General features: G+C 43.1%; 1 protein-coding gene across 2 annotated transcripts in view; it reads right to left on the bottom strand.

Annotated features, from left to right (window-relative positions):
* Nucleotides 1-120: 120 nt before the first annotated feature.
* The window catches only part of spast (spastin), an 18,252-nt gene continuing 3,854 nt past the window's right edge, over nt 121-14,518 (bottom strand). The window contains exons 2-17 of one of the 2 annotated variants that reach the window (XM_080852585.1): nt 13,093-13,176; nt 12,532-12,615; nt 11,486-11,569; nt 10,471-10,649; nt 9,960-10,102; nt 9,370-9,463; nt 9,013-9,087; nt 6,882-6,953; nt 6,370-6,445; nt 5,299-5,390; nt 4,842-4,921; nt 4,335-4,377; nt 3,910-3,989; nt 3,606-3,676; nt 3,267-3,307; nt 121-2,718 (exon numbers count right to left, since the gene is read on the bottom strand). In XM_080852585.1, the coding sequence (XP_080708711.1) occupies nt 2,593-2,718; nt 3,267-3,307; nt 3,606-3,676; nt 3,910-3,989; nt 4,335-4,377; nt 4,842-4,921; nt 5,299-5,390; nt 6,370-6,445; nt 6,882-6,953; nt 9,013-9,087; nt 9,370-9,463; nt 9,960-10,102; nt 10,471-10,649; nt 11,486-11,569; nt 12,532-12,615; nt 13,093-13,176 (1,424 nt within the window). In that variant the 3' untranslated portion in view covers nt 121-2,592. The remainder of the gene's footprint in view (nt 2,719-3,266; nt 3,308-3,605; nt 3,677-3,909; nt 3,990-4,334; nt 4,378-4,841; nt 4,922-5,298; nt 5,391-6,369; nt 6,446-6,881; nt 6,954-9,012; nt 9,088-9,369; nt 9,464-9,959; nt 10,103-10,470; nt 10,650-11,485; nt 11,570-12,531; nt 12,616-13,092; nt 13,177-14,518) is intronic. The other variant, XM_080852586.1, reaches the window with a different exon arrangement.

The raw sequence follows: 14,518 nt of genomic DNA, 5'->3' as shown, positions 1-14,518 counted from the left end.
CAAAATGATGTGCAGCTTGAATGAGCTACCACCTAAATTGGAACACTGATTGAAAGAAAATCCACCTCCATTGACAAAACAACTGGCCTCTGAAAAAGACAGACACAGACTATATATATATATAGTTTATAGATTTATTAGAATACCATGCTTGCTTACATACCTTCATACTGGCATTTAAGGCAGATTCGGTACCCACAACTTTACAATCATATCCAACATTCTGAGAGACAAAAAAAAAGAGAGCTTGAAACCGTACACAACACACACATACATTTACACTTATCTTGTGATACTAGACCTATGACTAGTCCTTGGGAAGACTCGACAGTGGATTTAAAAGAGCAGTCGGTGCCTACCGAGGGTGTGTTTGCATCAAGTTTCAAACATGGAAAATATTTACAGAAAATATTACAGCGAGCACAAAATGGCGGTGTTTTTGTCTGGTTACTATTCTGTTGTTCTGCTGATCGGCGTGATTTCAAATGATGGTTTTGGTACTTGCCCAAGGGTCAGATTTGAGTATCACTTTACAAATCCAACCATCCTTTTGTATTGCTTTCTGTTGTATTGGAACATTAAGGGAAGCTGTACAAGCAAGCACGATGGAACTTAATAAATATGAGCAGCATGAATGAATAGATCACTCAGTAGTACACACACTTGTCTCTACTGAATACTACACTGGTGTGTCTTCCATACTAAGTCTGAGGCCTGATCCAACAGTCCACACAGTCCTGGCGATATCAGCTGAAGTTAAGTGTCCGTGTCAATTCCATCTCAATTTAATATGTGGACAATCCCAGCTTTTGTATTTTATTTATATATATATCACATATTTATTTGAAAATCACTTACACTGTATAGTCAATTAGATTTCATTTGTGCCCAATTTCCCTTGTCAACTGAAATGAAACCCAACAGATTGTACAACTCTGTGAAAAACACACACACACACACACACTCCTATTGGATGAGATGCTGCAGCAAGCAGAGGTCTACTGTAAAAGACTAATATCTAAGTGCTGTCCGTTCCACTGCATGCATTGAAACCACTGTACACTGTACACAGGTGAGTCTATGGGTTTCTCCTAGGCAAACAATAGAGTAGCAAATAATTAAAGTATCTGGGTTGAAACTCGTCTTCAAACATGCTACATCTCCTCAATGCACCGTGTCCCCTAACCAATCACAGCAAAGCATTCTGGTCTGCGTAGTCTTTTGGTTTTATATTTCGGTTAGGCTCACTCACAGCAAACTGCACTCCGTAAACAGAAATACTATCTAGGCTAAAGTCATGTTATGCAGGAAGCACTTTAAAAACAAACAAAAAAAGAAACAAAATGTCACTCGAAACTTTGAATTCAGCTTGGGATCAGAAAGGGAGACTAAGCATAGTGATATAGTTTCCTCAGTTGGCACAATATTCCAGTATCTCTCTGTGGTAAAAATGTCTCTACCCCTCTGTGGCTACATCCCCATGTATTTTGCTTGTACAGGACCAGATCCAGAAGAATCTGCACTTGTGAATCAGTTATAAAGAGATTTTGCCAGACCACTTCATAACTCCACGCCAAACGATTGTGTCAACAATGTGCACTTCCGAAACATCTACGGTGCTAGCAGCTAAACACAAAGAAATCCGATCACAATGATGTTCACCCACATTTATGAATAGGAGTTTTCATTTTGGACGCGCCAGGACTAGGCCCTCCGTTTCCACCCAGGCGCTAAGGCACTGAGGCTAGGGTCCGGGGTGGAGAGCTCACGGAGCTGTGCTAACGTCTACTAGATGCAACGGTACTTGCATAAAATCTCTCGCACACTTAAGTACCCTTGCTTGTATGCCAGAAATTAAGCACACACAGTCAAGCCTTTTTTTGCACAGTGCCATCAGCTAACCTGGCACCAAAGGGCTAGCACACTAAAGGACCTTTGCTTGGATGTTCCTTGCTTGCCTTGCCTAACCTGACACCAAAGGGCTAGCACACTAAAGGACCCTTGCTTGCCTTTTCTTTTTTTTGCACACTGTTATCAGCTAATCGGTGTGTGTGTGTCTGATCAGTTTGAATATATTCAATTGGAATGGGGGGCGCAGTCAAGATCACTGTGTATCAGCCTCTCGATTTTGCAGTAAGAGGGAGGAAAGGCAAGCCATTTACACTCTCCGTCACTCCCGTTGGGATTGTCTACGGGGCGCGTTTTCCGAGGAGCGAAGGAGTTTTGATTTAGAAGGGTAGGTTCAGCTTTAACAGTGAACAGTTATAAATATTATTCACAATAAATTATGCAGGTTTTTTTTTTCTGTGTGTGCTATGTTTGTCTGTTTGTCTGTGTGTGCGTGTGTGTATGTTCAACTGGAGTACATTTTGGAATAAGCTGTTAAATGTTTGAAAAAGTCCAAAGCACCTCCCTCTCTCTTTCTCTCCTTTCTCCATTTTGTTTTCCTTCAACCTACCACGTTTTGATTGTTTAAAAAAACCAAAGCACTCTCTCTATCTTTCTCTTCTGCCAGTCTCCGTCTCTCCATCACGCTGCCCCCTAGGGGTAAGGGCACGCATCAACAGGGTCGAGAGGTCAGAGGTGAGTGGGTCAGACGGCGGTGGTGTCCCCGTACTCCTGGTTCCAGCGCACGTACTGCTCCAGGGTCTGTGGGCTCACGCTGTGCTTGATCCTCTTCAGGGACTCCACAAAGTCTCTGTAGCAGATGTTCCGCATCTGGAGTGGGCCGCACCATAGAATAGAATAGAATAGAATAGAAAAGTCTTTAACGTTATTGTATTTGCATACAACAGAATTTGGAGGACTGCTCCTGTTGGTGCCACGAGGGACAACATATAACACAACAATAGTACAAGTAGCTAAAAAAGCATTTTACACTAAACACTTTCACATCTGGAACAACTGCCCACCATTAACAGGGATTTTTACAAAAACACAACTGACCATATATTTTCAAAGTCACTTAACCTGATAGGCATCTGTAGTGGGGTGCATTGACAGGGAAATCTTACTTGTTTCCCTTACATGACAGTTTGAAGACTAGGGTATATTTATGTTTTAGTCATTTGGCATAATAACAACAATTAATATGTAATTCTCTAATACATTATTGTGTTATAAATAATGACATTATCTATATACACAGGGACCTTACTTACAATGTGTCACATTGCTCACACACACACACACACACACACACACTTGATATTTTACACTTAAACATTTCAAACAAGACATTTAGTGGGCGAATGTTGTAGACTGACCTCGTTTGCAGACATGTTTCTCACTTGATCTGGTCGTAGCTCTGAAACAACAGAAGAAGTTTGACCTTAACACAAGATCTGTACTAGAACATCTGACTGTGTTAATTCTGGACTGAAAAAAGGAATATGTATAATATCTAGGGCCAAAATAGAAGTGAATCAAATCGATTGAATAAGACAGAAATTCAATACTACCAAATGCAGCGTGTTGGCAGAATATGTGTAATGAAAGAGAAAATGGCGAAGAAATGGTCCATCCATGCGCTTGTGTGTGTGTGTGTGTGTGTGTGTGTGTGTGTCTGTCTGTGTGTGTGTGTGTGTGTGTGTGAGAGAGGTCACCTCGAATAGGACCAAGGGCAGCATCTTTAGCTAGTGACGTCAGGTCACTTCCTGAGTAGCCGTCGGTCATTCTGAAACACACCGTAACACACCGTAACACACCGCAACCCATTAAAACGGCAAACACACGTGCTAGCAGATAAAGATTAGTAAACCTGACATGGTGGCATGATATTTCACACAGCAGAGGGCCATACAGACACTGAACAGGGAGCCAGAGACTCATCGCCATAGAGACGAAAAAGTGAAAGCTCTTGATGGAGTGCTGGACTGCGGTCACCTGACTGAATGCTTGCCGAGTTACCTGGCGAGTTGGGACAGCTCCTTCTGGGTGAGCGGGTGGCCATGTTTCCCGAGAAGATTCTTCAACAGTTTCAGCCGTGTCTGTGAAAACCACAATGAAACCGACTTGAATTAAAACCCAAAGCAAGCAGCTGTAATTACACAGGTGGGCGGTGAGACTGCCGTGAGGGAAAGTATATAATGTGTAGCTTTATACAGAATAGAGAAGGAAGGTGGGCTGAGATGAAACTAAAAGATACATGGATATAAAGCAACTGGAGCAGAATTTCAGGGCAACATCACTATGAACACACTGCAGACAAGAAGAGGGGACTAAACCCTATTTATAGCGTGGGTCTTATGTACCTCCTCCTCATTCTCCTCCTTCTCCTCTTCCGTCCTTTAAAAACACACAAACAAACAAAAACAACAGCAGCAAACACATACCTCTTCAGTTGGTAACGCCACGTAGATGCGCTTGGCGAATCGCCTATGGACAAGACAAGAGTACTTCCATGTTAAAAAAAAAAATCAATCTTTATTTATTAAGATCCCAGAAACACCCGCAAATGTCAATCCTGTATTCATTGTTTATCGTTGTTTACATGTCCAGGATGCATAGGTACCACACAGACACTGTATCCTATTCGTATTTATTCCATATATTTATATATACATAATATTAATATATGCTGTACATATAAGCGGATAACGCAAATACACAGTGAAGAGTTCAAATATATTTCCACACGTTCTGAAGTATACAAGTATACAGGACACAACAGCAGAAACACGATTGAATTCAAAGAGAAAGAGATAAAGATTACAATGAGAGAGAGAAGGGGGGAGGGATGGAGAGAGGGAGGGATGGAGAGAGGGAGGAATGGAGAGAGAGAGAGAGAAGGGGGGAGGGATGGAGAGAGGGAGGGTAAAGGTGAAGCTCTCCTCCAGTACCTGAGAACAGCCTCATCCAGCTCCTGAGGCCGGTTAGTGGCCCCCATCACCAGCACCCGATCATCCCCACTCGACTGCACCTAAACACACACACACATGCATAAGAAAACTGACGGTATTCCCTCACCCCAGCACTCACATACCACTAACACTTAAGTAAATGTAATTTGTGCCTTTCTAATTTTGATATGCTACTAATAGTACTAATCTATTACTTCACACACACTCACACCCCCATCAAACACACACACACACACACACACACACACACACACACACACACACACACACACACACACACACACACACACACACACACACACTCACAAACACACCCCCATCAAACACACACACACACACACACACACCCAGTACCATCAAACACACACACACACACACACATACACAAATCATACACACAACCATCCCCCATCAAACACACACACCAAACACTTACCCCATCAAACTCGATGAGGAACTCCGTTTTGAGGCGTCTGCTGGCGTCGTGCTCCCCCTCTCTCCTCTCACACAGCAGACTGTCAATCTCATCTGCAGATCACGGCAGACATTAGTAATCAATCTCATTTGCAGATCACGGTAGACATTAGTAATCAATCCTTAAACTGATCACGGCAGACATTAGTGATCATTTCTTAAATTCATCACGGCAGACATTAGAAATCAATCCTTAAACTGATCACGGTAGACATTAGTAATCAATCCTTAAACTGATCACGGCAGACATTAGTGATCATTTCTTAAATTCATCACGGCAGACATTAGAAATCAATCCTTAAACTGATCACGGTAGACATTAGTAATCAATCCTTAAACTGATCACGGCAGACATTAGTAATCACTCATTAAACTGATCACGGCAGACATTAGTAATCAATCCTTAAACTGATCACGGCAGACATTAGTAATCACTCCTTAAACTGATCACAGCAGACATTAGTAATCACTCCTTAAACTGATCATGGCAGACATTAGTAAACAATCCTTTAACTGAGACTTCCTCTGTTGTAGTCTTATGTGATGCCGTGCTCTCTCTCCCTCCCTCAATGTGCATCATTGTAAATTAAACCCTGTTCCTGATCTTTCTACCATTGCCTGACTGAGTCTCCATTTATCTACGGTGCAAATTTACCAGCAGAATTCTTTGGACGTCCCACCAAGATAAATTGATAACAGTTGCTGATATTCAAGTCTGTAATCTGCTGTAAACAACGACTGTAGAATGCCACCAGTGATAATTATGCTGAGCTCTTTCTTTATTCAAATCCTTGCATTTCAATTAGGGTATTCTGCCACAAGCAAAGTACCTCTTACTGCCATAGGACTTAGATATTACACTTAGATTCCTCAGACACTCGTACTGATAATAAATGTAGGCCATCGTTGTCTGCCTTCTACTAAAGAAAGAAAGAAAGAAAGAAAGAAACCGAAAGATAGACAGATAGATAGACAGGACGTGGGTGTTTGAGAGAGACAGAAGGAGAGAGAAAATAAAGAAACAGATGCTTACCAATGAAGATAATTGATGGCTGTAGTTCCCTGGCCACAGCAAACAGAGCTCTAACCAGCTTCTCTCCTTCTCCTACCTATAGATCAAACAGAGAGAGAGTGTGAGAGAGAGAGAGCGAGAGTGAGACAGCGAGAGAGAGAGAGAGAGAGAGACAAGAGAGACAGCGAGAGAGAGAAAGAGAGAGAGAGAGAGGGGGCCTTAGTCTCAGTGTTTTGCATTAACATCTGTTCAACAGTGCAATATATATGTTGTGAAAGGCATGGCAGGACAAGAGCATTGCTGGAGTTGCAACTTCATTTATTTTACCATAAATAACGTGCCTATAAAGCACGTGCCTATATAGGCCCTCCTATAAACCCTGAGTTCAACAGATTCCCATCAGAGTACATAAAGTTATAATATGTGAATCACAATTAATTATATTTACATTATTACTGTATTATTATTTATCTTAAGTGACTGCCTTGATCAAACCATGGAAATAGAAAAAATAGCAAGTGAAGATGTCTTACGTATTTTGAGGTAAGGCTTGCAGCACTTATGTTGAAAAAGGTCGCGTTTGATTCCATGGCAACTGCTTTGGCCTGGTGGAATTAAAAAGAAAAAAAAAACAGCAGGATAGCTTTTAGCATGGACGACCAAGATATTTACATAGATGGATACACTGTACTCTTTAAACAGTATTTCCACATCTGTATTAAATAGGGATGCACCGATACCGATACCAGTATCGGGTCGATACTTCGTTAAAATACTCGTACTCGTACTCGTTTTAAATTACCGATACCAAAAACCGATACCCAGTGTTGCGTCTTAACGCGTGTGTTTTCTTCTCCTCTACTGTCTATGCCTGCCAGGTGTGAGAGCGCCGAGTTGCATAGAGGCCGAGAGCGGTATTGCAGACAGATACGTTGAGGTTGAACTTGCAGTTTAAATCAATTCAACAGCTTGGATACGATGTGTGGAGGTGGCTTGCGTAAGCTAACGGTTTCGCTAGAGATTTTAAACTTAACACGTACGACCTCCAGTAAAGGTAAGTGCTATCTTCGGCTATTTTATGTTTTGCAGTTAACTTAGAACTGCTGTTACATAGGCAAAGTGTAGGGGCTAGCCTACTGTCTTTAGCGACGCTGCGCCTAAAACATATTATTGCCATTTGCTAAGGTTGATTGACGGGGACGGGAATGTATTTGTTTTCTCCTCTTTTACCCGGACGCATTTAGGTCTCGAAAGGAGGACATGTGAGGGTAAAAGAGGACGTCTGCCTTGTCTTGTGTTTCAGGAATCTTGCTGACTTGCTAGTTTGTCATAGCCCAGTTCATTGTCAACATTAAACTCTAGTAAGAAATCGCTATACCGTTGTGCTGCCTTAACGGCGATTTGGACTAATTTTAAGATAAATTATGACAGGAGTAAGGCACAGTGTAAGATCTGCACTGTTACAGTGTCGAGGGGCGGAAAGGAAAGTACTTCGTTTGACACAAGCAATTTGATTAAACATCTGAAGACGCACCATAGCGCTAAGCACACAAAGTTCACTCATGCCAGTGGCGCAAGAGACCAAAGCAACCAATCTTTACTGTCGTCTTTCAAAAGAAAAAAACGCGCACGCACACAGACAGAGAAAGAGAGAGAAGGGGAGGAAAAGAGTTGTTGATCCTTTTGTAACTGAACTGTGCTCATGTTCTTATTCAGGATAGTTCTGTTCACTTTTTGTTAAGCAGACTGTGTTGTTAACTATGCAGCAAATTAAATTGCCATCTGTCTATATTTACATTTTGTCTAATGTGATGATATTGACTCTTTTTTTTTTGTTTAAACCAGAAAGCTCTGTTTATTTTTGGCTTGGAATAGCCTTCTGTTAATGTTGTACTATAGGCTTGACATAACCTGCAGAGGCTAAAATAAAATCTTTCATGGAAACCAAATCTTGGAAGTATCGGTATCGGTACTCGGTATCGGCAAGTAGCAAGTACACAAATAAAAATACTCGTACTCGTATCGGTTTGTAAAAAAGTGGTATCGGTGCATCCCTAGTATTAAAGATTTACTGTGCTATGACAAACACATTTCACAGCATTCTTACAGGGTTCTTCAGTCAGAAGTCAGTTCATTATTCACAAACATCTCATGGTGTCTTTCAAAGGGGACCTTCAGGAACCATTTTTGTGATTCTCCGTGCTATTAGAACCTAGGGTTAGGGTTAGTGTTGTTGGTGCTTTGATGGGGAACTTAAGGACTGAGTTTGTGATTTAATGTCGCAGAATCAAACGCCCCAGTTCTATGTAGAGGAAACCCGAGGAGAGTTGTGTTCCTGTCCTATTTATAACCCAGTTTCTTCTGTTGTCTCTGAGTCTCTGTGCCTGTTGTATTCCTAATGCACCCCCAAACATCCAGTACGTTTTTTTTTTGTTCTTGTATCTACTGTTAATATAATAATGTGTTAGGTGCAAAGGACAAAGACTTGTGTACTGAACATGATACTCATGTATCATTATCGCGAACCTCATAAATAATGTGACATGTATTATACGAAGACCTCAAGGGACTCTGACTCAATTTGCCTTTTGTTGAAAACTCATACCTCTTCTGAGTACCACCTCCTGCCTCTAATTAATTGAACTTAATTGAAGGAAACCTTACCAGCATGGTCTTGCCGTTGCCAGGAGGTCCAAAAAGGAGGAGGCCTCTAGCTGGCGCCCTGAGACCTGTAAACAACTGAAGGAGGAAAAATAAACAAAACAAACAATCATGTAAACAACTGAAGGAGGACACCGCTTCAAAACAAACACTGTTAAGTCATATGTTGAGATGTTATGGTTTAAATACTGACAGTTATCACCAATTACACACACACACACACACACACGCACACGCGCGCGCGCACACACACACACACACACACACACACGCACACGCACACCACGCACACGCACACACACACAGCGTGACCTCTGAGCCTGTGTAACCTCCAGTGTGACTGAAGTTGACCCCTCTCACCTCTGGCCGCAGTGCTGGGAGGATGACGATCTCCTGCAGGGCCTGCTTGGCCAAGTCCTGTCCAGCCACATCATCAAACTTCACAGAGGAGCCGCTGCAGGACACCAGTGTGAGAGGTTAACTCTACAGATCTAACTCTCTACAGATCTAACTCTCTACAGATGTCACTCTTCAGATGTCACTCTTCAGATGTCACTCTTCAGATCGAAATCTACAGATGTCACTCTACAGATCGAAATCTACAGATGTCACTCTTCAGATGACCCTCTAGAGCTTTAAACCCTTTCCATTGCATGGGCATACATGCAAGACCTTAGCAGGGGACTGAGGTGAAAACATTCATATTTGGAAGGAAGGGATCTTAGTCGAGCTTTATCAAAGTACATGTGATACAGACGTAGGAGAATATGCCAATGATAAAGTCCATACTTCAGAGCTAGTTCACATATTCCACCAACGCATATAAGATGCAAAAAAACCCCCCACAAAAGTATGTAGTTGTGCTCGTTATAGTGGAAGCCCGACTGCCCCCTCACCAATAAGCTGTTTGTCTGAAAACAATGTTAACGATCATCAGTTCTAGTTTTCACCTGTCCACAATGTCGTTCATGATGAGGCTGGCCAGCTTGCTGTCCACATTTTTGAAGTTCTTCATGTCTCGCTTCCTCGCCGGTGTCGACGTGGGCGTGGTCGGTTTGCCGTTTCCACGGTTACCGGACTTCCCTGCGGCCCCCTTTGAAAGAAACACAGGCACACCCTTACATATTTAAATAACTTTGGTCAATCCAGGGCCGCAACAAACAGACCTTCTAAGAGCCAAAACCTAAACCCTGACGGTACGTAAAAGACAATTCTGTCCCATGGCTGTGGAGTGCAAACAAAAGGGGGATCCCCTGATTGGACCTCTCTCTCTACCCTTGCTGGCAGTCATCAACCTTTCATCAGGATCAAGAACTGCACTTTAAAGCACTTTGAGCTGCATTGTTTTTGCATGGAAGGTACTATACAAATAAAGTTTATTATTACTATTATTATTATTATTATTATTATTATTATTATTATTATTATTATTAAAGGCGCACAGTCCCTGGACTTTCTTACCCGGTGGTTGCCGGCAGTCTGGGAGGCCGGTCGGGCGTTGGCGCCTTGACCCCGCTGGCCCCCGGAGAAGCCCCCGCCCCCGCCGCCGAGCTGGCTCTTGGGCTGGGCTTTGGGCCGAGGCTGGGCGTGGCTGCTGGGTTGGGCCATGGGCTCCCTCTTCTTGGGTACAGCCCCAGGGCCTGAGCAGAGCACAGGGGGTGGCGGAGGGGGTTGATTAAGACTCACGCTGAATCACTCATGACATCTCAATAATGTCTACTGTAGTTGAACAAATGTCAACACACAGCATCAGTATAGAGTTACCAAAGCAGGTTAGGAAACAAAAGATCTATACGTAGAACCACTCATGACAACTCAATAATGTCTACTGTAGTTTAACAAATTCCAACTACAGCTCCTTCATTTATTTTTTTCTGACAAAGGGTAGAAATGGCTTCGCGAGCAAAAACGAATATAAGTGATTTGAGAGCGCACGCAGCATCAGTATAGAGTTACCAAAGCAGGTTAGAAAACAAAAGGTCAATACTCATTTGCCTCCCTCCCTAGTGCATTTCCCTCCCTCAAACTACACAGTCCTACACATACTTGGCATACTACAGAAGCCATTAGTAGGCTATGTGGGAGTTGAATGTACTGTATATGTAGAATATACTTCTTATGCTACATCACTAGGGGGTTTGAGGGTGAGCTGTGGATTTCAGATTTAGAATAAACTACATATACATACTTTATATACTACATTGCTATGTTTGCGTGCACTTTGGTTTTGCCTGAACGAATTGCCATAAACTACACATACTTCAATAAACTACATACTGCTAATAGGCTTTGTGGGGTTTGCGTACGATTTGGCTTTTGCCTGAATGCCTACTTTATGTAGGCTATGTGGGTTTGAGTGAGAGTCGCACATTTCCATACACTACACATGCGTACTTCATACACTGCATCACATATGCTGTTGGTCTGAGTGTGAGCTGTGGGTTCCTGAACGTGCCCCCCTTGTAGAGCAACCCACCTGAGTGAAGATGGCCGTTAGGGTAGGGCTTGTTGAGGTTGTCAGTGTACAGGTCTCCCTGAGAGGGCCCTGAGCGCAGCGTGGCTACGGAGGAGGAGGAGGGGGAGATCAGCAGCACACCCAAGCCAGCAGGAGGAACAGAAACGGGAAACCATGAGAGGAAGAGAGGAGAGGAGAGGAGAGGAGGAGAGGAGAGGAGAGGAGAGGAGAGGAGGTGAGAGGAGGTGAGGGCAGGGGGGGCAGGGGGGGTGAACCAGCCACCAACCGGCAACGGAAAGGGCGCAAACAGTGAGGTCAGGTTACCAGAAAATAAAATAAAATAAATCAACAAATAAATTAAAGACAACAGAAAGAGTGGAAATGGATGCTAATATTATGCTATTTCATGCTAATGTTAGCCATGCAATGCTTTGATTAAGTTTAAGAGCAAGCTGTGTTGAGAGGGTTCGGACCCTGGTATAATAATCCAGTTCCTACATTTGTATCTCCGGATTCTGTGCACTTTTATAATTTGAACTCGAGTCTCCAGAACAGGAGATTCGCGTAGCTCGCAGCAAGCTGGAAGGCAACCACAACCGACTCAACACGGCAGAGTCAAATTTCACATCGAGCCGAGGCTCTGAATCATCACGCAGTGAAGAAGAGGAGCAGGAGGAAGGAAATAGAATCATTCCACATTCCCAGAATGCTTGGCGTGAGCCGTCACTGAACAACCAGTTCAGTGAGAGAGAAGGAAAAAAAAAACTATGCTACTGAGTGAAGCTTTATAACCTATAGTCTATCTAGATATAGTACAAATAAAGTACCGTATTCCACCATGCTTCTTTCTACCGTATCGTCTAGTCAAGACCCTGATGCCACTGTTGGTTTGAGCATGCGCTACGATGGCATGAAAATGTCCTGTTCAGACCACTCAGCCTTGTCCAGAATCAGCATGATCCATGAAAAAGCCAAATTCATCAAATCAGATGAGCTGTGACTTCGGCGCGGGACGGTGCACAGACCAATCAGATGCCGTGCTGCTAAGACGTGGCTAACAGTCTTACCCAGAAGCTCCAGGCGATCCTTGGACATGAGGAGGTTGGTGTTCATCTTGGTCTGGAGACGACGGGATTTCTCTGCCTTCTCCCCTGGGGTGAGAAAACAAGACACAGAAACACATTTGACAGAGTACTGGCACTGACACGAGGCCAGAATCAAGAAGCAACTGGACTTTTGGGAGAACAAAATCTGCCTTAAACACCTCACCTATTCAATAAAGGTACCTGGTTTCCGCTCATAAACATTTCTACAAAACGATACACAGAAGTGATACAGATGTACACTAGTTCAGTAATTCCACTATTTTGTGCTTTTGATCCAAAGGTCTCGATTGGATAGGGTTCAACTTACCATTTCCTATTCTAAGGTCTCAATTGGAGAGGGTTCAACTAACCATTTCCTGTCCAAAGTTCTCGATTAAAGAGGGTTTAACTAACCATTTCCTGTCCAAAGGCCTGGATTGGAGAGGGTTTAACTAACCATTTCCTGTCCAAAGGCCTGGATTGGAGAGGGTTTAACTAACCATTTCCTGTCCAAAGGCCTGGATTGGAGAGGGTTTAACTAACCATTTCCTGTCACCTCAATGGCGATCCCCTTCTCAAGCTCCACGATGCCCTTCTTGTACCACTGGACTGCTTGTTCCTTCGGACCTGAGAACCCGCAGAAGAGACCAGTTAGAACAGCCATAAATATTACAGAAAATAATACACATTTCAATTGTGCATAAGAGGACAAGTTACAGCACCCATAAATATTACAGAAAAGAAAACACATTTCAATTGTGCATACAACAACTTTTGTCAAAAGACGGACGGAAAAGAGTATGTGTTTGAGTACAACATCAGAAGAATCTGTCAAAAAACTGCAGAAAAACATGTTACGCTTGCATAACGTTTGCATAAGTGTTAGCCAAAATCATTACACAAACCACACAAAATACAATATTGCAGCTGTGCATCACTGTTGAGGCATAACTGCAGTGCACTGTAATGCAACACTGCTGTATCACTTTGAGTTATTACACAACACGATTTCAATGCAGCTCACAGCTGCCCGTGTATAGAGTTGGGAAGACACCCAGAAGCAACTGTCAGGTTTTTGGCGGTGCGTTCCAGCCGCACAATGACGCTGCTAGCTCGGCTTAATATGGATTAAAAATTCCGGCTTTTTCAACTGCGTGAGGACGGACGGAGATTCCGAGGGAGCAGGATCCAGCTAAGCCCCGGCAGTCCTTGTGACTTTATAAGTCCCTCTCAGAGAAAAACCCCAAGGGGAGATGTGAGGTGACTTGTCCTTGTGACTTTGTGAGTCCCTCTCAGAAAAAAACCCAAAGGGGAGCTGCGAGGTGAATTTGGGTCTGTTTTGGCTTTGGAGTATAGCCTACTACATATGCATACTTTACATACTACATCGCTACCAGCATTTAAAAACACAGAGACTTGGGAGATGTGAGGTGACTTGGCCAAAGACTTACGAACAAGACTCATGTCTCACCAAGACTCACTCGGTCCACCACTAAGTGGGCTTTGTCGTGCTGAATCTCCTAAGGCTGTATGAAGCCCGTCTTGAGAAAAACTAATTATGAGAACAACCCCAGTGTGTGTATGTGTGTCCACGTGTAAAATGTCAACTAGCCTATTCGTCCTCTTTTAGCAAGACTGCGTGTCTTTTAGGAGAAAAATGTTTTTTTACCGCTCTTCCTGTTGCCATTTAACCCTTGGCCTGGCACTCTGCCTTCTCCTCTAAGACCATGTTGTGCATCGGGGCCCATGGAAGCAATAACCCAGGCTGGAGCTGGCATACTAAGGGGGCCAACTAGTCCAGAGATGCAAGAAGTCATGTAGCATTGTAAAATACACACACACACCCACAAAATCATACACACTCACATACTGTATGGTGGACAATGCTATGGACAAATAATGCTATGGAATAATAATGCTACGGTTTGAAAATACCCACCCAAACCCTAAATGAAGGGGAGGCCACTAT

This window comes from Sprattus sprattus (assembly GCF_963457725.1).
Source record: "Sprattus sprattus genome assembly, chromosome: 1".
Taxonomy (NCBI): Eukaryota; Metazoa; Chordata; class Actinopteri; order Clupeiformes; family Clupeidae; genus Sprattus; species Sprattus sprattus.
This window is presented reverse-complemented; position numbering and strand designations above follow the sequence as displayed.